This window comes from Nyctereutes procyonoides, unplaced genomic scaffold (assembly GCF_905146905.1).
Source record: "Nyctereutes procyonoides isolate TBG_1078 unplaced genomic scaffold, NYPRO_anot_genome, whole genome shotgun sequence".
Taxonomy (NCBI): Eukaryota; Metazoa; Chordata; class Mammalia; order Carnivora; family Canidae; genus Nyctereutes; species Nyctereutes procyonoides.
In genome coordinates, this window is record NW_026575131.1 from 9030893 (window position 1) to 9053708 (window position 22816).

The 22816-nt window shown below is 46.0% G+C and overlaps 1 protein-coding gene across 2 annotated transcripts in view; it reads left to right on the top strand.

The window, feature by feature from the left end:
* Positions 1-22816, top strand: part of SRGAP3 (SLIT-ROBO Rho GTPase activating protein 3) — a 249479-nt gene that overhangs the window by 128980 nt on the left and 97683 nt on the right. For both annotated transcript variants that reach the window (XM_055344234.1, XM_055344236.1), the window contains exon 3: positions 12535-12697. In XM_055344234.1, the coding sequence (XP_055200209.1) occupies positions 12535-12697 (163 nt within the window). The remainder of the gene's footprint in view (positions 1-12534; positions 12698-22816) is intronic.

The following is a 22816-nucleotide window of genomic DNA, read 5'->3' on the forward strand; positions in this document are numbered from 1 at the left end:
ACTGAGAGCCACCCATCAGTGTAGACCACTCCATGTGTGGGCATTTAAAGTTCCCTTCTCTCCTCCTGGCCAGCTTCTGCTCACCTCAGCAGGGTCAGCTCAGGGCTCACTTCCTCTGGGAAGCCCCTGCCATAGATCCCTGGTGCAGAGTCAGCTGCTCCTCCTCTGGCCTTCCATGGTGATCTGTGTGTCACTCCCATTATTATTATCAGATTATCAGGAAAGGATCCAGTTCATATCCAGTTCTTCTACTTCAGTCTGCTGGCTGCTTGAAGGCAAGGGGTCATTTCTAGTCTCTCTCTCTCTAATCAATCATAGAAGTTTTTTGAAAGAATAACTGAAAAGACCAAGATACTGCCAAATACTTTCTTCAAACAGATGAAGGAAATAGACTTGCTTTGTGTGGCTACAAAAGGAGAGAGATGAAGTCCAAGGATAGCATCTTCAGAGACACAGACTTCACCTTGACCTTGAGAACATTCCAGTAGCTAGAGCTGTCCAGCAAGGAAAAGGGCTGTCTTGAGGATGTGAGTTCCCATCCGTGGAGCTGAGTACATAAAGGTCAGATATTTTAAATGGGCATTACTACAACATGAGGGATGGTCAGACCAGACTGGATCTCTTCAAAATGAGTGAGAGTGGGATCACTGATAGCACATGAACTATAAACATTAAATTATCTCTTCAGTTCTTTTAGTCTCTCTGGTTGGCTGAAGGAGACAGTCTCAGTTTGGTAACTAGTGTGTTGCTAATGCCTCTCTAATCTGGCTTTTCACAAATAGAGAGCAAGATCTCAGGCACCAGCATCTGCTGGGGATTGAACAATGCTGTTTTGTTTTCCTTGAACTTACTTTTTCTATTTATGGCAAGTGATGCTGGCTTTTAAAATTTTATTTTAACTAAGACTAGGGAAAGTTCTTGGTAAAGAAATTCATTTAAATAAAAATGAAGCAGCAAACAGGGAGGTATTAAGTATGGTGGGTTTGCAGGAATGGCAAAAATCCTGCAGCCATGTAGGACACCCCAGGGCCCCTTCTGAGTCTTCCTGGAGAGTGAACGCTTGCATCACTACCCTGTCCATCTTCCACCTTTCTGTTTTCATTGCTGGGAGAAATTTTAAAGCAGGAGTCTCAGCCAAAACAGTGGTCTTTGCAACAGCTACGCCTTCTTCTCCTTCTATGTTTGTCCTTCTGGCCCTTTCCTAGATCCTGTACCAGCTTTCCTGGAATCCTCAGAGACTGCAATCAGCAACTTCCAAGTACTAACCAGGGTGTGATTTATTTATGTATGATATACTTTATGTAAATCTATACATGCATATCATTTAAATTTTATTCTAAAAATAAAAAAATAGTTAATGTAATGAAGGAGATTTTATTTTAAAGATTTAATTTATTTATTCATGAGAGACACAGAGAGAAAGAGAGGCAGAGATATAGGCAGAGGGAGAAGCAGGCTCCATGCAGGTTGCTCGGTGTGGGACTCGATCACAGGACTCCAGGATCATGCCCTGAGCTGAAGGCAGATGCTCAACCATTGAGCCACCCAGGCGTCCCTAATGAAGGAGATTTAAAAAATACATATTTCAGAGAGAGCAAGAGAGCAAGCACATGCAAAATGAGTGGCGAAGGGAGAGACAGAGGGAGAGAGAAACCCACGCAGACTCCTCACTGAGCACAGAGCTCAATGCAAGGCTCGGTCTCACCACCCTGAGTTCACTGTCAGAGCTGAAACCAAGAATCAGATGCTTAACCGATGGCACCACCCAGGTGTCCAGGTAATGAAGGAGATTTTAATAAGCAATAATACGCAGAGGTTTACTTTTGACTCAATTCCATTAAACAAATAGTTTAATAATAACCTTTGAAAATTATACAGTACCTTACACTTGCAAATTGCCTCCCCAGCCTTAGCTGCTTACATCCTCCTAAGAATCCTGGTGGAACTGAGAGTCAGAAAAGGTGCCATCATCTCCACCTGATACACAAGGGACCTGAAGGCCAGGCAGGGTGAGCCCTGATTTCGGATCCCCAGGTGACTGGTAAAAGAACAGACCAGAGGAACCATGGGTCAGGGCCCTTCCTCTGCTTAGCACTGCATACACAATGGTGCACTAATTTTGCAGATGGATAAACCAAGCCAAAGGGGTTTGCAGGGAAAGAGAAGATAATTCTGGCCAGGCATTGCTTAATGGGGCAGAGATTTTCATTCTGGTACCAAGATACTTTTAGCAAGTTTAAGGTGGAGGTACTCAAAAATGCTGCTGGACACCAGACCCAGTGTGCCATTACTTTGAAGTGTGAGGAATGAGTGAGTGAATCATTCTTCCCCAGGGTGGAGGGGGAGTCCCAGGCCCATTTGTAGTGGGTCTTGAAGTATACATGAGAGCTCGAGTGGGAGAAAGTAGTAATGGGAGGAAGAAAAACAACCATGGGTCATATGAAAACCTACCATGGGTCATATGTCAGTACACATCTGTCACTGGATTTTTCCTAACAACCTAGTGAGGTGCTAGTGGTAATACTAGTGATGACAGTAATAATTATCATATACTGGGTTTGATGTTAAGAGCATCCAATGTATTACCTCGTTCAGTTCTTATGGCACTGTTGTGAGGCAGGTGTTAGCAACTCTATTTTACAGATAAGGAAAGAAAAGGTTTAACTCCTCAAGGTCACCCAGCTGGTGAGAGACTTACTCCATGGGTGAGCAGATCCTGCCTCAGTCAGGTGACCCAGCAGATGTAGTCTTTCCCTGTCAGAATCATTCTGTCTCAGGGCTGGCATCAGCCAAAAGGTAGCTTCTAAGTCAGTGGATTTCAGCTGGCTCTCCCTGCCTTAAAAACTCACATTCACCATCTGCCATGTGGTGGTTCTAAGGCAAAGTCCCAGGATAAACTCTTCCCCTTCACCTGGATGGCTGCTCTGCTTCCCAGATGGCCATCCTGCCCCAGTGATCTCATCGTGGGCCACTTACGACCTTCATTCAGGCTTGGCTTATGAGCTCTTTCCTGCCACAACTGCTTCCACTTCCACTGTGCCTTCCCTCAGTCCTGCCCTAGGCAGTGAGCTCCAGAACAATCTGCATCTGTTTTGACTTCACAACTTCACTCTCAGGCTACTCTGCCTGCAGGGATGCTCCCGTCTTTGTCCTTTCCACCTGGCAAAGTCTTATGTGTACTTCAAGGCCCAATGCAAATGTTTCTGTGACTCCCTTCAGAATTAGCCTTCCCTGCCTCATCTAGGGTCCCATTCTTCACACGGGATGACAGAATAGATGTCTGTTATTCTTTCCTGCTTAGCATCTCTCTCCCTTTCTTCTGATAACATCATCAAGATTTTTCCTCTGAGGAATCAAGCCTGAGCAATAGTGGGTCTGTGACCAGCTCTGCATCATCTTGGTCACAGAGCTTTCATCTTAGACCATGTGATTCTAGGACTTTTAGTGGACCGGTGGTGGCTCAGTCAATTGAGCGTCTGCCTTCCACGTGGGTTGTGATCCCAGGGTCCTGGGATTGAGCCCCACATGGGGCTCCCTGTTCAGTGTAGAGTTGGCTTCTCCCTCTCCCTCTGCCCCTCCCTCCTGCTCATGCTTTCTCTCTCTCAAATAAATTTTAAAAATTAGATTAAAAAAACCCACAAAGAAACACAAGAAATTGTTCCTTATTGAATAAGTGAGGGAACAAGCTCCACACATGTGAGTGGGGCTTGCAACAACATGAAAGATATCCAAAGGTAACAATCTGAGAAGATCCACATGAGTGGTTTAGACAGATCTCAGGAATCCATGAAGGAAGAGCCTTGTGAACAAGACTTCGGAGAGTGGGTTTTTACCATGTGGCAAGAATAGAGGAAGGCATTCCAAGCAAGTGAAGACGGAATGTGCACAGGTGCCAAGGCACGGACACCTGGAGCTCGGAGGAGCTAGCTACCCCCTTCTCAGATTTCAGTAGCCTCATTGTTCTGTCATTGAAACTAAATACACAAAAGGGTCTATGTAATGGCCACTCATTTTTTTCACATCTATCCTTCTTATGAGGCTTTTCAAATAAATAAGTTGGGGAATCAGGAACAAAAAAAGCCTTTGTCAGATCATGTGTATGCACTTAGGTTTTGGAAAATACAGCTGATGTTGTCAGTATCTGAAGGCCCTCCCTGGCTGCTGAATTGCTCACCCACCCATATGATAGATGAGACAGTAAAGCCTCAGAGAGGCAGAGTGACAAGCCCAAGAACACACAGCTGGTTAGCAGCAGAGTCAGGATCTGAACCTCTCCCACTCCCAGTACAATGGCTTCAGATTCCTTGGAAAGCAAAAAATAGATAAATGAAGAAACCCATCCCTGGTTCAGAGCTTTGTCCACTGCCTGGAGAAGGTTTCTGCAAGCAGAGAGGGGGGCTGAGGGAAAGGGCTGGACTGGCCTTGAATGCCAGCTGATGGGGTCAGACTTTTCCTCTGCATCACAGGCCCATTCACTCCTCTGACAGACTACAAGAAAGATGCCTGAGTGGTCACATAAACTCTCCTTGGGCTCTTGATCCACTTGCGACAGCAGCCTATTATGGGTTGAGTTGTGTCCTCCCCAAATTCACATGTTGAAGTCCTAACCCCCAGTACCTTAGAAGGTGACCTTATTTGGAAAGAGACAATCAGGTTAACATGAGCATCAGGGTGAGCCCTAATCCAGCATGACTGGTGTTCTTATAAAAAGGGGAAGTTTGGACACACACACACACACACACACACACGAGGTAAACATCATATGAACTTAAAGGCAGAGATTGGGTGATATGTCTGCAGGCTAAGCAACACCAAAGATTACCAGCAAACCACCAGAATGTCGAGGAGGGGCATGGAACAGGGTCTCTCTTAGTCTCCAGAAAGAACCAACCCTGCTGACATCTTGATCTCAGACTTGTAGCCTCTAGAACGTCGAGACAACACATTTCTGCTGTTTGAGCCTCCATTGTGGTACAGCAGCCCTGTGTACAGTGGTAGCCAGCCCAGATGCTCTTCAGGGCTCCAGCTCATGCTATACCTCTCTGGCCTCATCGCCACCCTTGGTCACCTCCCCTTTGCCTTCTGGCCACACATACCTTCTCTCAGTGTAACAAGGCATCCATGCACACAGAGCCTTCACACTTGCTGCTGGGAATGCTCTCCCTCATCCCTGGGGTATGCTGAAATCTGCCTGTCTTTCTGGTTTCAACTTATCCTCCGAGATGCTTTCCATCTCTTCAGCCAACTGTGTGCCCAGTCCTGCCTGGCACCAGAGGAATGGTGGTGAACATAACAGATGTAAGCTTGAGAGGAGTCAAAGACCAGAAACAGAAAGTAAATGAACGGGACAAATCTCAGGAATGGTAGTGCAGTAATGACAATAAAATAGGGTTTTGTGCTGGAGATCAGGGAGCCACTGAGAGTCAGGGAAGGCCTCATGCAGGAGAAACATCTCAACTGAAGTCTCAGTAACAAGAAAGACCACCGTGGTCAACTCATTTCCACCTTCCTGGGGCGGGATAACCCCCCATTAAAGACCCTTGAGATACTATGCATTTCTACTTCATAGCCCCTACTACTGATGCAATTTTCTATTTATTTATATGAGTATTTGATTTTCACCTAAGGCCCCCACTGGATTGTACACTCCACGAGCCAGGAAGCATGATTCCTTTTGCTTACCATTGCCTGGCACAAAAGACGGCACTCCATTAATATTTGTGGAATTAATGAATCATCCTCCAAGCAAGGGCAGTGAATTCCAAATCCTGCTTTGGGTGGCTTAGGTAGCAAAAAGTTACCCATATCCTTTGGGCCCTGGAACTAATTGAAGGAGCTCTTTTCAGGGGCAACTTTGTTGGCAGCCCACTGAGGAAGCAATATAAGACCCAAGGACGTCCTGGAGGAGAGCAGGAAGCCAGAGGCAGGGATCTGGCATCTTTGGGGATGGTGTCAGCTGCATGAGCTTGCCTCTCTCCCAGAGGATCCACAGTCCCAGGGCAGTGGATTTGGATTCATCTGCAAGCGTGGGGCTCTGCAGGCCTGGAAATAGGTTCTGTTTGCTAAGCAGAATTTTCCAGCCTCCAGCCGAGAAGCTGGCTCATTGCTAATTTCATTTCCCTAGCTCACCAGCTCGGCAAGGCCTTGCCTCTCTAGCTGCAGTCTCATGGAGCTTCATAGCCAACTCCCCTAGCCAAAGAAAGAAAGCTGTGACTCACCAGAAAATTTCATTGCTGTTTTTTGGCCAAAAAAAAAAAAAAAGAAAAAGAAAAGAAAATATATATACATGTATATGTGAAAGTTCTCACATCATGCCTTAGCTCAGCAGCTTCTGCCTGCTGCATAGACAGACACTGGGATGCAAGATAGGAAAAGTAGAAAGGCTGCTCAAGATGTGCCTTGAGGGGGAGTGCCGGTCAGGTTCACTGTGACATCTTCTAAAAGTGTGGCCACAACGGGCAGAAATGGCTGCTGGCATGGGGATCTGGGTCTCAGAGGTCAAAGAGTTCCCATTCTCGAAAGAGACAAGTAACCTCCTAAAAAAAGGTCTGCTGTGTGTGGTTTGGGTGCTTCTTCCTGTGGTCCCCATAGAATCCAGATGGTCAGTGGGATGGTGACTGATGTGTTGGCTGGAGCCCCCAACACTCTGCACCTGTCCCCTCTTCCACCTTGCTTCCTGGGCTCTAGCCATGTAGGCCTTTATTCAGTTCCTTATTTGTACCAAACTCCCCTGACCTTTGCCCACTCTGTTCCCTTTGCTGGGGTCCCTCCCCCTGAACCCCATTCCCTTTACCCACCTCCCCCTACACTCTTTCTTTAGAGTCCAGCCTAAACACCCCTTCCTCAGGGATTACTTCAGGGACCCGCAGGCCAAGTCCCCTTGTTTTGGGCCCTCATGGCAACATACTGTTGTTCTAGCACTTTCTGCAGTTGTTAACTTGACATGCATTTGCAGGCTTCCTCAAGGGGTGTCTGTATCCCTTAGTAAACTATAAACTCCACGGAGGTTGGAACTAAGTCTGTTGTGCTCAAAATTATGTCCCTGGAATCTAGCCCATATGAAATACTCAATAAAGATGTATTGAGTGGGTGAACTGCTGAATGAATGACCATGGAGCTGTTTTCTGGTGTCTAATCCCAAGGCTAACGGTAGTTTGAGTAGCCAGGCCACAGGGGTTAAGTGTCCTGCATAAAGTCACATAGGCAGTGTGCTGGACACAGGTGGAACACCCACCCTCAAGTCCAGGCATCTTTCTGCTTTGTCATGCTGGGTCCCATCTGCGGCTCTTGCCTCTTCTTTCTGATCCAGGAGAACCTGGTACCATTGTGGCCAAGACCACAAGTGGCAGCTCTCCACAGAGTGGTTAGCTCTGCAGCTGGCTGTGGACAGTGCTGTTCACCCCAGCCTTTTAGTCTACAAATGAGCTGCCCCACACAAAGGGAACAAGGGCTAGGAGGAAGTGAGGAGAGAGGAACAAACAGTCTCCCATGCTAGGATAGAGCAAGAGGATGGACCCGCTGGTTGGATGACAGGCGTGGGGCAGCATCTCTGTAGAGAAGGATGAGCTGGCCCGTCATCCCATCCTAGGTAACCAAAGGAGGAGGGGAGGAGCCCGGCCTTGCACCATCCCTCCAGCTACAGCCTGGCCAGGCCTCCCAAGGAGTGGCCTCTTCTGCCACATGGTCATGCACGTTTGTAAAGAGTTCCATATCATTCCATGGTTTCAGATACCATCCGGGTGCTTGGTACCAGCTTCTCCATTTGTTTCTCCGCTCAGATATCACCATCTGGGTGTTCCATAAGCCCTCTAGACTTGTCATGTTCAAACAGAGCTCCTCTCCTTCCCTCCCTACCTCACCACTGTCCTGCTCCCCCTCAGCCTAGCAGATGCCATCTCTGCTCTCCCAAGTGCCCAGACAGGGAAACTTGGGAATTGTCGTGGACGTCTCTTCCTCCCTCCCCACCCCCGTTTGCTCAGTCTCCAGGCCCAGTTCACTATTTAGGTATTTCTTGAATCCCTCGACTTCTCTCCTGGCCCCCTTGAGCCCATCCTCCATAGAGTATTCAAAGCAAGAGTCTGCAAATGCAATTTTACCCTTTTACTCCTCTGCTCTAGACTCTTGGATGGCTCCCCCACTGACTTGAGGACAAAGCTCAAACTCTAATGGGACTTATAAAGGTCCTTGGCAATGTGGCTTCTTCCTGTTGTTCCAATCTCATTTGTCATTCCCACCTCTACCCCAGAACATGCTTGAGCCCTCCCTTGACTATGTTCTACTCACATGCTCTCTCCGGCCTCTCTCTGGGCCTTTGTTCACCATATTTCTCCATCTGGAAAGCTCTGCCCTTTCAAACTCCATTGTAGCCTTTCTCAGTCTAGAAAGTGCTTCCTCTGGGAAGCCATCCGCCACCTCACCAGCAAATGTGGGCAAGGGGGCCCTCCTCTGCTCCACAGCTCCTTCTCATCACTGCATTCAGGACACTGTGTCATCACCTTCTGTTCCCGTGTGGGTCCCCCTTACGGGGACAGAAGGCTTGTGGGAGCAGGGTCTTGCCTGCTGTGGTCCCTGCTGCATGCTCAGTGACTAGCTGTGCCCTGGGTGTGTGCGCGCGCGTGTACACACACACACACACACACACACACACACACACACACACACAGAGTGAGTGAAGCCTGAGAGGACTCAAGGCCCTGGTCTTCCCAGCAGCCGCTCTCTCTAGATTGATGAGTCTTCATCACTTTCAGGTAACTTTCTCCCTCTTGCCTCTGTGCCCCCTGCTTCCCTGCAATATTCAGTCTGAGACTGCTCAGATTGCCTCCTCCCCACAGCTGCTGCTAAGGAAAGGGCTGTCCTTTCTGTCTTTCTCTTACAGAGTCTCTCTGACCAGGTGACCTAATTTAACGGTCCCCAAGTCATCCCAGCACTTCTGGACCCTTTCAAGATCACTTGTCTTCTTTCTCTCCCACTTGAAATTCACCTTCTGGCTGTGACTTCCATAAATTTTGTACATTTAATTCCCTGATGCTGTTCAATTCTTGCATCTCAGACTGAGCTAAGCCCCTGAAGTAATTTAAGTAACAGCTCAATTATCTCATCTCTCCCTTAATCTTTCCATTCCTATCAGCACCTAGGAAGCAGTGAAAAATGGGATGTGCAAAATGTTTTCTGCCCGAACTTGCTTCTCCCTTGCAGTTCTTATCTCAGTGTGTGTCATCAACATCCACCCAGAAAATCTTAGAATCACTATCTACTCCTCCCTCCTCCTCCTTCCTTTCTATTTCCAGAAGGTCTCCAAGATTATCTGTCCTTCTGTTGAGGTACCTCTCAGGACCAGACTTCTCTGGCCACCCACCCAGGTCCTCTCTTCTCCTGGACTGAACAAGTCCTGCCTGGTCCTCTTCCCTTCCAGCCCCATGCCTATGCCCACACCCATCTATCCTCCCATCTACTCATCCATCTGTCAGTCCACTCATCCATCCACCAATCCACCCATCTACTCATTCACCTACTTACCCACCCATCTACCCATCCATCCACTCACTCCTCCACTCCTCCACCCATCCATCTACCCACTAATCCCTCCACTCATCCATCCATCCACTCACCCGTCCACTTACTCATCTGTTGACCCACTCACCCATCCATCCATCCACCCACCCCTCCTGCAATCTGCCCTCAGTGAGCTAAACTCACATTGGTTAGATCATACCTCTGCTTAAGTAACTTTCATGACTCTTCTCTGCCTGCCAGGCATTCTTAGCCCTGGCTGCACATTAGAATCGTATAGAAGATATTTTTTTGAATACCAATACTAAGGCTCTGCACCTAGAGATTTTAATTTAATTGTTCTTGGATTGGGCCTGAGTCTTGATGTTTTCTCTCTCTCTCTCTCTCTCTCTCTCTCTTTTAGTCTTGGTGTTTTCTTAAAGCTCCTCAGGTGATTCTAGTGTGCAGCCCAGGAAGAGAACCCATGTGGTTTAGAGAATAAATTCCAAGCTCATTAGCTCACCTACAGTTAAGCCCTTAATCTGTCTCTCCAGCCTCATGTCCTACCAGGCTTCCCCTAACATATTCGAAGTTCTGGCTCTATTGAGCTACTTATCTATCTTTTATCCCTGGTGCCCTGTGTCTTGTCTACAATTTTCTCTCTCCCCCACGCCTCTGCCTGTTTGAAAAAGTCCTATCTATTCTTCAAGGCCCAGAACAAATGGGTACTTTTCTCACGAGTATCTATTATAGTATCTATACATATACTATATCCATAGTATCTACTATGAGTCAGGCACATTACTGGGTGCTGAATATGGTGCCAGGAACAGAACAGTCCTTGAAGTAACTTGACGGTGAGGGGTGGGAATGGAAATTCCTTTAAGAAAAATGTTCTCTACCTGAGTGTGCTAGAACCCCCAGAGGGCTGGTTCAAACATTAATGCTGGGCTTACAAATGGGGTGTCTTACTAAATGGCCTGGCCCTGAGAACTTGCATTTCCAACAAGTTCTCAACTGATGCCCATGCTGCTGGCCCGGGTTCCACAGTCTGAGAACCGATGCCTAAGCGTGTGGTCACAGGTGTGCTCTCTGCAAAGGTACCATGAGGTGAGGCCTAGAGGAAGAGGAGGAGGCAGTAAAGAGAAGGGCTGGGGCTCATGGATTCCAGATGGAGGGAACAGCATGCGTGAAGGCCCTAGGTGGAAGGGCACCTGGCACAAAGGGACTGTGTGCCCGCGATGTGGAGAGCACAGGAGGAGAGCGGTGTCTCCTCCAACCTCTCAAGCAGAACTGACACTCTGCATGTGATCTCTATTATAGCACTTCATTACCTTCCACCGGGATCCTTTCTTCTGCCTCAGCCACTTGAGAAGGCGCCCCTCCAAGGCGCATCTGTGTAACCGTCACCCACGGCCCACCTGAGACCTGATGGAGTAAATGCTGTGGGATTTGAGCTGGGTCATTGAATTTTCATGTTCTAGCCTTTTCTCTAGGCTATAAGTGAAGAAGCAATTTGTTCATTTTTTTTCTGTGGCAGCCCATCCCTTCCATTTTCTTTAGGTGTTTTCTATCATAACCATCCTGTAACCCAAATTCCCTTCTCCTCAATGCCTGCTGCCTAGATAGATTTTTCAGCTCACTTGGTAGCAGCAAGAAAATTCCTATAAGTCAAGAGGCCCCTCCTTACCTGTCCTTCCCAAGCTCAGGAGTTGGGGGTGGGGTGTGGGGCATGGGGGTGTTATGGGTGCCCATGCCCAGAGGCTGTCAGGGCTGCAACCTCAGCACATCCCTTAGGCTGTGGGAGGATGAGGTGGTCATAGTGAGAGTTAGCAAAATTCCCTTCCTCAGAAACGCTGACAGTGGGTAGCTTGAGTGCATCTGTGATCAGCCCTTGGAGTGGGCTGGGGGACCTTGGAGACCACCACCCTCGGGAGGTCCTGTCCTCCTCTTCATGCCTATCCAACATCTCCTTCCCACCCTAGGAAGTGGAGGAAGGAAAGAATCAGGGTTAGAGGGCAAGAACATAGCACAATCCACATGTGGCCACATGAGTTTACGGGTTTGATTTTGGTCTCTGATTACGCTTCCCTCTTTCTTCCTGGAGAATAGGATGTATATACTCTTTACTGAAGATAACAGAGGGGCCTTTGGGAAAGTGTAGACAAGAAAGGGATATTCCCTCATTTCATTTTTCAGAAACATCCCATTTCTCAAGCCTTGGGAAACTATGGTGTATAGAACTGTGGTTCTCTGACTTTAGCATAAATCATGTTAAAACTCAGATTACCACCTCTAGAGTTTCTGATTCAGCAGGTCTGGAGTGGGGCTCAAGAATCTGAATTTCTAATAAGATCCCCGGTGATGTGGTTGGTCTGAGGTTGATGTTGCTTCTGGTTCTCACTTTGAGAACCCCTGTTTTAGTGTAACACCCAGCTAAGAGGATGCTAAGAATTTATCAGTGGTAACAGGAGAGAGATTTGTCTTGTATGTACTTTACCCAAGCATCCCATTTGGGAAGATGGGTTAACATCCTCCCAAATACAGAACCTGAAACGCTCCAAGCCCCCAGTTTCATTGAGAGACAAAGGCATGTGTTTCCAAGAGGTCAGGAGACAGAGGCTGGCCCTGGGAGAGGACAAAGGGGCTTGGCGGGGGGCAGGGAAGGGAAAAGGAAGAGTTCACTTTTTGTTTTTCCACTGCATAGTTTTAGAACTAATATGAGTATTTCAAACACAATTGGTTGAATATTTCTTAGCTCCAGGGAAGGCAGCTTCTGCCCGAAGGGAGTGATGCACATAGCAGATGCCACATGCAGTGGGAGAGGAGAATGGGATAGATCTTAGAGCCAGAAGACCTGGATTTTGCCCCAACACTGCTCTGGGACCTTGGGGGAATTTCTTCACCACCTGTAACTGTGTTCTAATGAAACTGAACTTGAAAGGGCCCCTTGAGGGTCAAAAGAGCTATGGTGGATGACAATGCAGAACACTGTATGGATGACAGTTCCATTGAGGCCAATCTGAGCTGCCTTGGTTTCCACAGAAAGGACCAGTACCTCCTCTCACCTGTGAACTGTTGGTATCTGGTCCTGCATCAGACCAGGCGAGAGAGTCGAGATCATGCCACCCTCAACGACATCTTCATGAACAATGTCATCGTCCGCCTTTCACAGATCAGTGAGGATGTCATCAGACTCTTCAAAAAGGTAGGCAAGCGGGCCACCCCAATATCTGTGCTCAGATATCTCTGCCCCAGGCTGACCATGACACACTGGCAGCCAGGGTGAGATGTAGTTTGGGGACATGAGATCAAGAGGGCAGGTGTGTTGCCGGGTGCAAGGGGCCGAGGGCTGGATGTGGTGTCCCAGACCCTGAGTCTGAATCCTAGATATGGCTGGTGGTCTTAGCCACTTTAGCCACCACCCTCACAAAAATAAAAATCTCTGCAGGGTTGGAAAGTACTAGATGTACATTGTAGGAGCTTTGGAAAAATGGACATGAGCACACACACAAAAATGAAAATCACTGGGAATGTTATCACTCTGTAATAATCAGTTTGGTGCCATAGGGATTTCTTTATATATACATAGGCAAATACATTTTCTGTAAATTCTCATATTGATGTATTTTCCAGTATACAGTTCCCAACATGGATGAGACCACATATATGATTTTTCTGTCTGCTTATGTCACCTAATAAATTATATAACACTGTATTGCAAAATTTTCCCAGGTCAATAAATATATTTCTGTACCATTTTTTGATGATTCCATAGTGTTTCATGATATAGCTTATCCTAATTTATTTAATCAATCTTTTATTGTTGAACACTCATGTTATTTCCATTATTTTATTTTTCCAAATAACACTGTGGTGAGCTTTTTTGTATATATATACTTTTGTCACATTCACTGCTATTATCTTACAGTTGGTTTCTGCAACAAGAATTTTTGGGTCAAAAGCTTGATCATTTTTAAGGCTTTTGACAAAGTGCTTGGTTGTTTTCAGAAAGGTTTTAACCATAAAAATGCCCAGAAGTCAGGAGTGCAGGGAGCAGTCACTTGTATGCACCCTGAGGTCTGTGTGTCCCAACCCCTTGCACAGTGCCTAGCAAAGTAGATGCTGTGGAACTGTTTGTAGACTAGAACTTACCTTTATGGACCTCAGTTTCCTTCTCTGTAAAATGGGCTAGTCCTCTAGCCTCTGTGAGCCTCATCTTCTGTGTCTATCAAAAGGAGTTAAGATCACCTACTTCCCAGGGCAGTGTGGGGGTTAAAGGAAACTGCGTGTGAAGGAGGGGGAGGTATTATTGAGGGAGTGGCTCAGGGTGTGGTCTCTGGGTCCAGAATTCTTAAATATCTGAGTTCATAATTCTGGTTCCACTGTTTATCAGCTGTGTGTCTTTGGATGTCATTACTTTAACTCTGTGCCTCAGTTTCTTCATTTGTGAGATGGAGATAAAAAGACCCACACGGCCTTAGGGAGGACTATGGGGACGTTAACCGCAAGTAAGGCATAGAGAGTGGGAGTTCAGGAAAGCTGGCCAGCATTGTACCAACCAGTCCATCAGAGTGTTACTAGTAAAATTATTGAGCTCATTTGTTCTTGCCAGGTGCCTGGGATCCTAGCAATCCCAGGATTAGGTGCCCTGGGATTGCTAGAAGCATGAGGAAGAGGACAAGTTGATTGGAAATGTAATAATCTGTCTGTGGTCAGTATTTGGATTGTCCACTTTGAGGATGACTTCTTCAGCAGAACTGTAATCACAGACTCATTCTCTCCCACCACCCAATAGACACTGGGTTCCTCCTGGGGCCGTGTTTATGAAACGTCTAAGTTTAATATTTGTGTAAGCAAACATAATTATGAAGGTAAGTACAGTGCAATAAAGAATAAAAACCCCACAGCGCTTTGCAAAGCCATACTGGGGTGATTCCAATCACCTGGTCTAGTCACAAGTCCCCGCCTGATGTTGTCACATCTTTTTCCTGGATGGGAGTGACTCGCAGAGAAAGGGTCATCAGGGCTGTTAGGAAATGAAGGGTCTTTTTTCCTGACTGAGGCCTGGGACAAGTGAGGTAAATCTTTTCAGTTCTCATTTAGTCTGACAGGAGCGTCACTGGTGATGGAGGTTAACAGGGTAGAAAATAATGAAAAAAGGTCGACAGCTGAGCTTCTGGCTGCCTCGTTACCAGGCCTGTGCCTGCAGAACAAAGGAAGCGACCTGGCCCCTGTGGGCCAGGAGAGAGCTGGGGACGGGCCTGGCTAGTTGATTTAGCACAATGCGATCCCTTTGTGTCACATCAGTTATAGATAATCTGGGCACGGAGGCTGGACTCCTTATGTACTAATAGCTCCCGCAGACTTCAGAACAACAGCGAGGCCAGCCCCTGGTGAGACTGGGGAGGGGATTGTCACTCACCCCATTCTACAGATGAGGAGGTCGAGCCTGCAAACCTGCCAGAGAACCCAGACTTGCCCTCTTTTGGCCCACAGTCATCACCAGCAGGAGGCAGTATGGCTGGGCTTCTGCAGTTTGTCCCAGAGCTGCCCCTCACTGCCTTACGAACCTGAGCAAGTCTCAGAGCCTCAGATTTTGCATCTGGGAGATGGAGGCTGTGACAGTGTCTACGTCAGGAGGCTGCTCTGAAGAGTGGAGGTAGGCCAAGTGTCCAGCACAGGCCTGGCATCCAGCAGGTGCTCACTAATTGGTGGCTCACCTGTGACCCTGAAGAATGGAGCCCCCCGCCCCGTTCCTGAGCTGGGTCCTAGCACTCGGGTGGGTGTTGCTTCACCATACCACTAAGTCATGCTCTCCCCATGCATCTGCAGGACGTGGGAGTAGCTTCCAGGCCAGGTGTCCTTCGTGGGCTTGGGTCGGGATGCTCTTTGACTTCATAACTTACCTCCTCATGATTCTCCAGTTCCCCTTTCATAGTGCATTCTCTTCTTAAGACTGGAGGCAGCACTTCACATTCCACAAGCCATCCTAGGATTCCTGTGGGCTGGTAGAAGAATGCATGCCAGTGGCCCTTGCTTTAAGTGTCAAAGACTCGTCATAGCTAAAGGAACTAGATGAGACCTTAGAGGCCATCATAGTTGTCAGGGCTTCTATGGTAACCAACAATAGAAACCCAGCTCCGCAGTCTTGAAGGAGGAAAGGGACTTACCAGCTCTCCAGAACTGAGGCTGGCTCCAGGCCTGGGGGTGCCAGGAGCACAAAAGAACTCCATCTCTCTGCAACTCTGTTCCAATTTTCTCTGTTTTCTAAAATATTTTAGACATGCGGTGAAGGGCTCTCTCATAGTCTGTCTCCATGTGCGAACCACATGACCCCCTGCAGCTCCCAGCTTATATCCCACCAGCTTCAAAGTCCCATGGGAAGTGAGAGCACCCTTCTTGCAGAATTGAGTTTCACGGGCTCTGGTTGCCCATCCTGGGTCACACTAGCACTCCTGAAGCTGCACCTGTGGGCAGCGAGACGCAGTGCTCTGACTGACCAGGCCTGGAAATATCCCACCCCTGAAGCCGGGTGTACACTCAGCTCCACCTAACCCACAGGGTCCTCTTACAAGAAAGGAAAGAGGCACCTGGGGGGCTCAGTCAGTTAAGCATCTGACTCTCGATTTGGACTCAGGTCATGATTGCAGGGTTGTAAGATTGAGCTCCATATCAGGCTCTGCTTAAGATTCTCTCTCCTTCTGCTCTTGTCCCCCCGCCCCCCCCACACTCACCTGCTTGCTCTTGCTCTGTCTTCCTCTCTTTAAAAAAAAAAAAAAAGGAGAAATAAAACAATAAATGTCCATAGGTCTCTGTTCCTGTCCCTTTATCATCCTCCGCAGGTGTCATTCTCCCTCTGCTAGATTTGCCTCATAAAGGGTCTTTATTACCTCTCAGTATGGCTCATTCCATCTGGGGATAACCATGATCAATAGAAAATTCTCCCCAAAGTTGAGATGAAATCTCAGTGTTTATACTTATGGTCCTGGTCACATCTTGAGGGCTGCACAGATCAATCCACATGGACACTTGTCAGTGGCTCAAGGACAGAAATCATGACCACCCAGCCAGGTCTTTGCCACCTCTGGGTAAATATTCCAGATCCCTTCGGTTTTCCCTTGTGACTTGGCTTTGTGTTTTATCTCCACCTATGTCATGTCCCAGGCTTCTCCAGCCTGCACAAGTTAATGTTCAGAACCATTCAGAATACTCCAGGAAGGTTTGACCAGCTAGGAGTAGAGCAGGGCTCTCTAGACACAATATTTCTAATAATGAAACCTGTGCAGGCATTTGCCTTTTTGACCTTAGCCTCATCACATGGTTGGCTCCCTCTGAGCGCCCTGCTTGAATCCCTGGGTATTTTCTGTTTTTTAATCTATCTTATGAATTCTGCACTTGTGTTTCTTTATATTTGGTCTTTCAGAACTCCATTTTGTTAGACTCTGGTCAAATGGGTTCAGTGTTTTTATTTAGGTGATTTTGCTTTTCTTTTTTAAAATTTTATTTATTTATTCATTCATTCATTCATTCATGAGAGACACACAGAGAGAGGCAGAGACATAGGTAGAGGGAGAAACAGGCTCCCTGGAGGGAGCCTGATGTAGCACTGGATCCCAGGACCCCAGGATTACAACCTGAGCCAAAGGCAGATGCTCAGCCATTGAGCTACCCAGACATCCCTATTTAAGTGACTTTTTAAGCAGCAATAGGGTAACTCTTCCAAGAGGTCCTAAGTCCTCCTCTGTGGGGGAAGCCTGTTTTATAGCTTCATATCTCCCCCTGTGTTACTTTCTGCTCTGTGTCAATTCTTTAACCCCATGTTTGATTCTTCTTTGCCTTCTTAGTGAAGAGGTGGAAAGTGGGTCAGAGAATTGAGGATGAGTTCACAGAGTGAGCTTTGAGTTGAGTGTTGTTGAAGGGTGAATAGGAGTCTGCAAGGGGTGCCCGGGTGGCTCAGTCGGTTAAGTGTCTGCCTTTGGCTCAGGTCATGATCTCAGGGTCCTGGGATTGAGCCCCACACAGGGCTCCCTACTCAGTGGGGAGGCTGCTTCTCCTTCTCCCTCTACTGCTACCCCTGCTTGTGCTCTCTTGCTTTCTCATATAAATAAATAACATCTTAAAAAAAAAAAGAAAAAAAGAGTCTGCCAAGTGGGGAAAGAGGTTCAGAGTTCAGTGTTTGGAGAAAGTCAAGAGCACAGTGAGTAGAATATATCATGATAGAGGTCCAAGGCAACTCAAAAGGGAGGCCACAAAATGGCAGGCTTCAGCTAATTTGGTTCTTAAGGATATTATGTGTGGCCCTTACTATATTAAGAAAAATTAAAACAATACTAAAATTTGTGGAATTTCACATAAAAATCAGGGCTTTGTGTTTCTCTTCAGAAATAAGAAGCTCTGAGGGGCATGTGAGGGGCTCAGTGAGTTAAGTGTCCAATGCTTGATTTTGGCTCAGGTCATGATCTCAGGATTGTGAGATTGAGCCCCATGTTGGGCTCCATGCTCAACAGGAAGTCTGTTGGAGATTCTCTCCCTATCCCTCCTTCCTTTGCCCCATACCACGCACACACTTTCTCTCAAATAATAAATAAATCTTCAAAAAAAAAAAAAAAAAAGAAAAGAAAAGAAAGAAACTTTACCAATATCAGATCCATATGGGTTCATAGTTGGTTGGAATTGAGTAGCTGCTGGCCCCTTTAAGCAGGGCACACTGTCCCCACTGTCCCGGGGTCCCTGCTGTTGCCTAGTGTAGCACAACTGGTTGGCTGCTTTATTTTGCTTCCATGGCCCTTTATGCATTTGAATTTGTGGCTTCATTTTTAAACATTATCTACCAGTGGTTCACAAATTCTAGCATTAGAAACACCACCTGGAGGTTTTGTTAAACAGATTTCTAGGCCCCATCACCACAGTGTCTGACTCAGTAGGGTGGAAAGAGGCCTGAGAATCTGCATTTCTCACCAGCTCCTTGTTGCTGCTGCTGGTGCTGCTGCTGGTTTTGGGACGACACATGGAGGATGATTTACCTCATTGTTTTACAGATGAGGAAACTGAGGCCTACCTCTGGTCAGCACAGAGTCTGGCCCCAAACACAGGTTTTCCACTCCAGCTCCTGTACTGAATCCACTAGCCCCTGCAGAGCCCCAGCGGGGTGGTTCCATCTGCATCCTGCCTGTTCTCCTTTCCTGCCCCTACGGTGTCTGAGATGGGGCCTTGAAGCCCATTCATTCCATTTCAGTCTCAGCCTCCTTAACAATAGCCATCCATTATTCTATGCTCTGATGCCTGCAGAATTTAATTACTTGCCTGGCCGTGAAGTGAATTTGATTGTTGGGAACTGCGGTGTTCTGGAGGAAGCACTAATGAGGAAAGACTCTTAGCTGAGATGAGAAGGCATTTGGGGGGCTTGTGTTTGAAAGCAGCCATTTACTGTGTGGCAATAGGTCTTGGTCTTCAGTGAGCTTTTTCGTTCCCGCCTCGAAGATGTCTGTCGCATTTCATAAATAAATCAGGGCTTTTGTGTCCAATAATTGCCTTGCTTTGTAACCAAGATCAAAAGCACCAATGGCCTTGGATTCAAAGCCAAGTTTATTTTTTACTTCTTGGTTGCAGGAGAGAGTGAGGGTTTGCATGCTGGCAGGTCCAGCTAGGAGGCTTGCATAGAGAGAGAGAGCAAAGTGGGCAAACTGCCAAGGCAATGAGGAAGCTCTTCAGCCAATCTCTACTGGCTACCAGGGAGATGAGGTCGTGAGCATTCACTCTGCTAGTAGAGCCTGCTGGGCTGGTCACCACTGGGCATTCCCAACTCATTCAATAAACATATAATAGTGCTATCATGACCGTAGGTAAACAATAATTATAGACAGCAAACAAACAAAAAAAAGTGAGTACTTACTGTGTGCTGGACTCTGGGCTAAGCATTCCCCATAGATATTTAATTCTTAAAGCCTAAGTACAAGATGCTGTCATCATGCCATTTTACAGATGAAGGAGCCTCATGATGCTGATAAAGATGAGCTGAGATTTGTGTCCATATGTGTCTGACTGGAGCCCATGCTTGGTGGTAGACAGTTGCTAAAGAAGACAGAGAGATGAGTCAGCTACAGTGCCCTCTCTGAGAGATCACACTGTAGAATGGAAGCAAAGACAGGCATGTAGCCATGATTCAAATACAATTAAGAGGGACATTGGTCCAGAGGGAGGAGGACTTCTAACCTGGGCTGGTGGTTGGGGCTCAGGGAAGGTTTTATGCTGGGGATGCAGCATTTGAAGTAGATTTTGAAGGATTAGGATTTATCCCAGTGTGGTTTCCCCAGGAAGCTAACAGAGTGATTATGATGCAGGAGTATATTAGCGAGTACTCTTGGGGATCCCCACCTGCAGAAGGAAAGGAAGGAAAGCAAGAGTCAGTGAATGGAGAAGTTGGGCTACCGTGTAGTCACTTACTAAAGCCTCAGTTGACTCCTTGGGGGACTTCTGAAGCTGGAGTGCTCCTTCTGAGTTCTCCAGAGTAGGGTGAGGAGACTGGGCCTTTATACCTTCTTATTGCTCCCAGAAGGGGGCATGATCTTGAGCAGATACCTCTTTAAAGCAGTTCCAAAGAGGGCCGACAGCTGTGATGTCTGCCAACAGCACTCGAAGCTAGGGAACTAAGTACTCTGTTCCTGAAAGGGACTTGGTTGGCTCATCACTGTGTCCCAAAGATATGCAGGGATTTGAGAAAAGTCAGACACAAGAATGCAGACCAAAGCAAAAGCTGGTGGACAGAAATGTCTAGGTCCTGTATCATGAACAGGTAGGTTAGTGTTGCTGTTCAGTACGTAGTTAGGGCTGCAGACAGACTCTCTGGCTCAATCCCTCTTCTGCCATTTTCTGACCATGTGAGCTCAGCCTAATCTTGATTTTCTGAGTTTTGTCATTTTCAAGATGAAGCTAATAATAACCTCCTTCATGGGGTTGTTGTAAGGATTGAAAAAGATGATATAGAGCCACTACCTGGTACACAGTAAGCAATCAATAAATATTAGCTATTATTAGGATAGTTACTGGGATTTTGAGAGAGAACATAGTGAGACTTAAGTTTAAAGATGGAAAGAAGGAATATTTTATTCAGGGTGCACAGGTTAAATAAAGCGTCAGAAATAAGAAAATATGCTCTGGAAGCTACTCACTGATTAGTTCTAAATCATGGTGGCCTTGTCTCTTCTTTTATAACCTCTTACTTCTTTTTCTTGCCTAATTATATTGGCTAGGACTCCCATCTTGTACAGTGTGAAGAGAAATGGGAGAGAAGTAGTATTCTTAACTTTTATTTTTTAATTTTTAAAAAAGATTATTTATTTTAGAGAGACTGCACATGTGTAAGCAAGCAAGTGGGGGGAAGGGCAAAAGAGGAGAGAGAGTCCTGAAGCCGACTCCCTGCGGAGTGCTGAGCCTGATGTGGGGCTTGATCCCAGAACCCTGAGATCATGACTTGAGTCAAAATCAAGAGTAAGGCCCTTTAACCGACTCAACCACCCAGGGGCCCTGGTATTCTTGACTTTTAAAAGGCATACTTCTGACTTTTCACAGTTTTGTTTTACGACGAAAACTCTTAGCAAATCAGAAAAAATAGGAATGTCCTTAGTCTGATAAAGGATATTTACCAAAAACCAACAGCAAATATCATACTTACTGCTGAAGAGAATTCAGCAAGATGGCTCGTTATAGAAATTAATAGTGTTCCTGTGTGTCAGCTATGTCCAATTAGAAAATATAATTTAAAAAGTACATACATTAGAAAATAAGAATAATTGAAAATTAATGCCATTAATGCTACAAGTTAGCTGCATCCTAGAAGTTTTAATGAGTGATACTTTCATGGTCATGCAGATATAAATATTTCATAATTTCCATGGCAACTTCTTCTTTGACCCATGAATTATTCAGAATTATATTTATTTTAGTTCCAAAGGTTTTTTTTTTTTTATAAAGCTTTGTACTTTTAATTTCTAACTTTACTGCTGTGTGATAAAAAAAAAAAGTAAGGTCTATAGGTTATATTTTTTAATTTTTGTTGAAGTGTTTGCCCTATCAGAAATTGAGATTTCCTCTAAAGTGATAGTAAAACAGGCAATACTAGAGCAGTATTAGGTAAGCTGACTAATCAGACAAAACCGAACCCTTTGCAAATGAGAGCACAGTATGTGACAGTGGTGCTATATGGGTTGGTCAGGGGGTAGGGTAGACTGTTTAGAAATAGAGTGAATTCCACTGGTTGTCATTTTGGGGGTTATTTTTAGGAAATGATTTTACACATACACACACATATTTTTTAATATAGAAAAATAAGACCTCTACCTTAGTTCACAAAAATATATTCTAGATAGATTAAAGCACTAAAACAAAAAAGGCAAATCTTTGAAACTATGGAAGAAAATGTAGGAGGTTATATTTAAAACCTTGGTGGTAGGAAAAGAAACATAAGAAGGAATGTTTCTTCTGCTAAAAAGAACCTAGAAAAACACAAACTGGAAAGAAAAATACTGATAAATGCCATTTTACAAAAATAAAAAAGTCTTCCTAGAATAACAAATAAATAAACAGAAAACAAAATGAGACCCAGTTTGACTCCCATTAGATGGGTAGGGCAATCCTAGGTGCTGACAAGAATGTGGAGCAACAGGGGCTCCCATAATCTCCAAGTAAACATGCAAATTGGTCCAGCCCCTTTGAAAAACAATTGGGTAGTATCTAGCAACAGTGAAGGAAGATGTACATACCCTATGATCCAGCAATTCCACTTCTTTTTTTTTTAAATTTTTTATTTATTTTTTATTTATGATAGTCACAGAGAGAGAGAGAGAGAGAGAGGCAGAGACACAGGTAGAGGGAGAAGCAGGCTCCATGCACCGGGAGCCCGACGTGGGATTTGATCCCGGGTCTCCAGGATCGCGCCCTGGGCCAAAGGCAGGCGCTAAACCGCTGCGCCACCCAGGGATCCCTCCACTTCTGAGTATAATCTAAAAATATTCTAGTCTCTCTCTCTCTCTCTCTCTCTCTCTCTCTCTCTCTCTCTCACACACACACACACACACACACACACACACAAAGAGTGACCTTGTATGAGGACGTTTGCTACAATACTGTTTATAGTAAAGAAACAAAGAAAAATCACCCAAATGTTCATCATGAAAGGGATGGCTAAATAAGCTACAGTCATACAATGGAATAGCGTACAATCCTTAAGAAGAAGGAACTGGATCTATATGTATCAGTATGGATAAAACTTGAAAATGCAATGTTGGTGAAAAAAGCAAGGAAAGCTGTGATGTTTTAAACAAGTTAA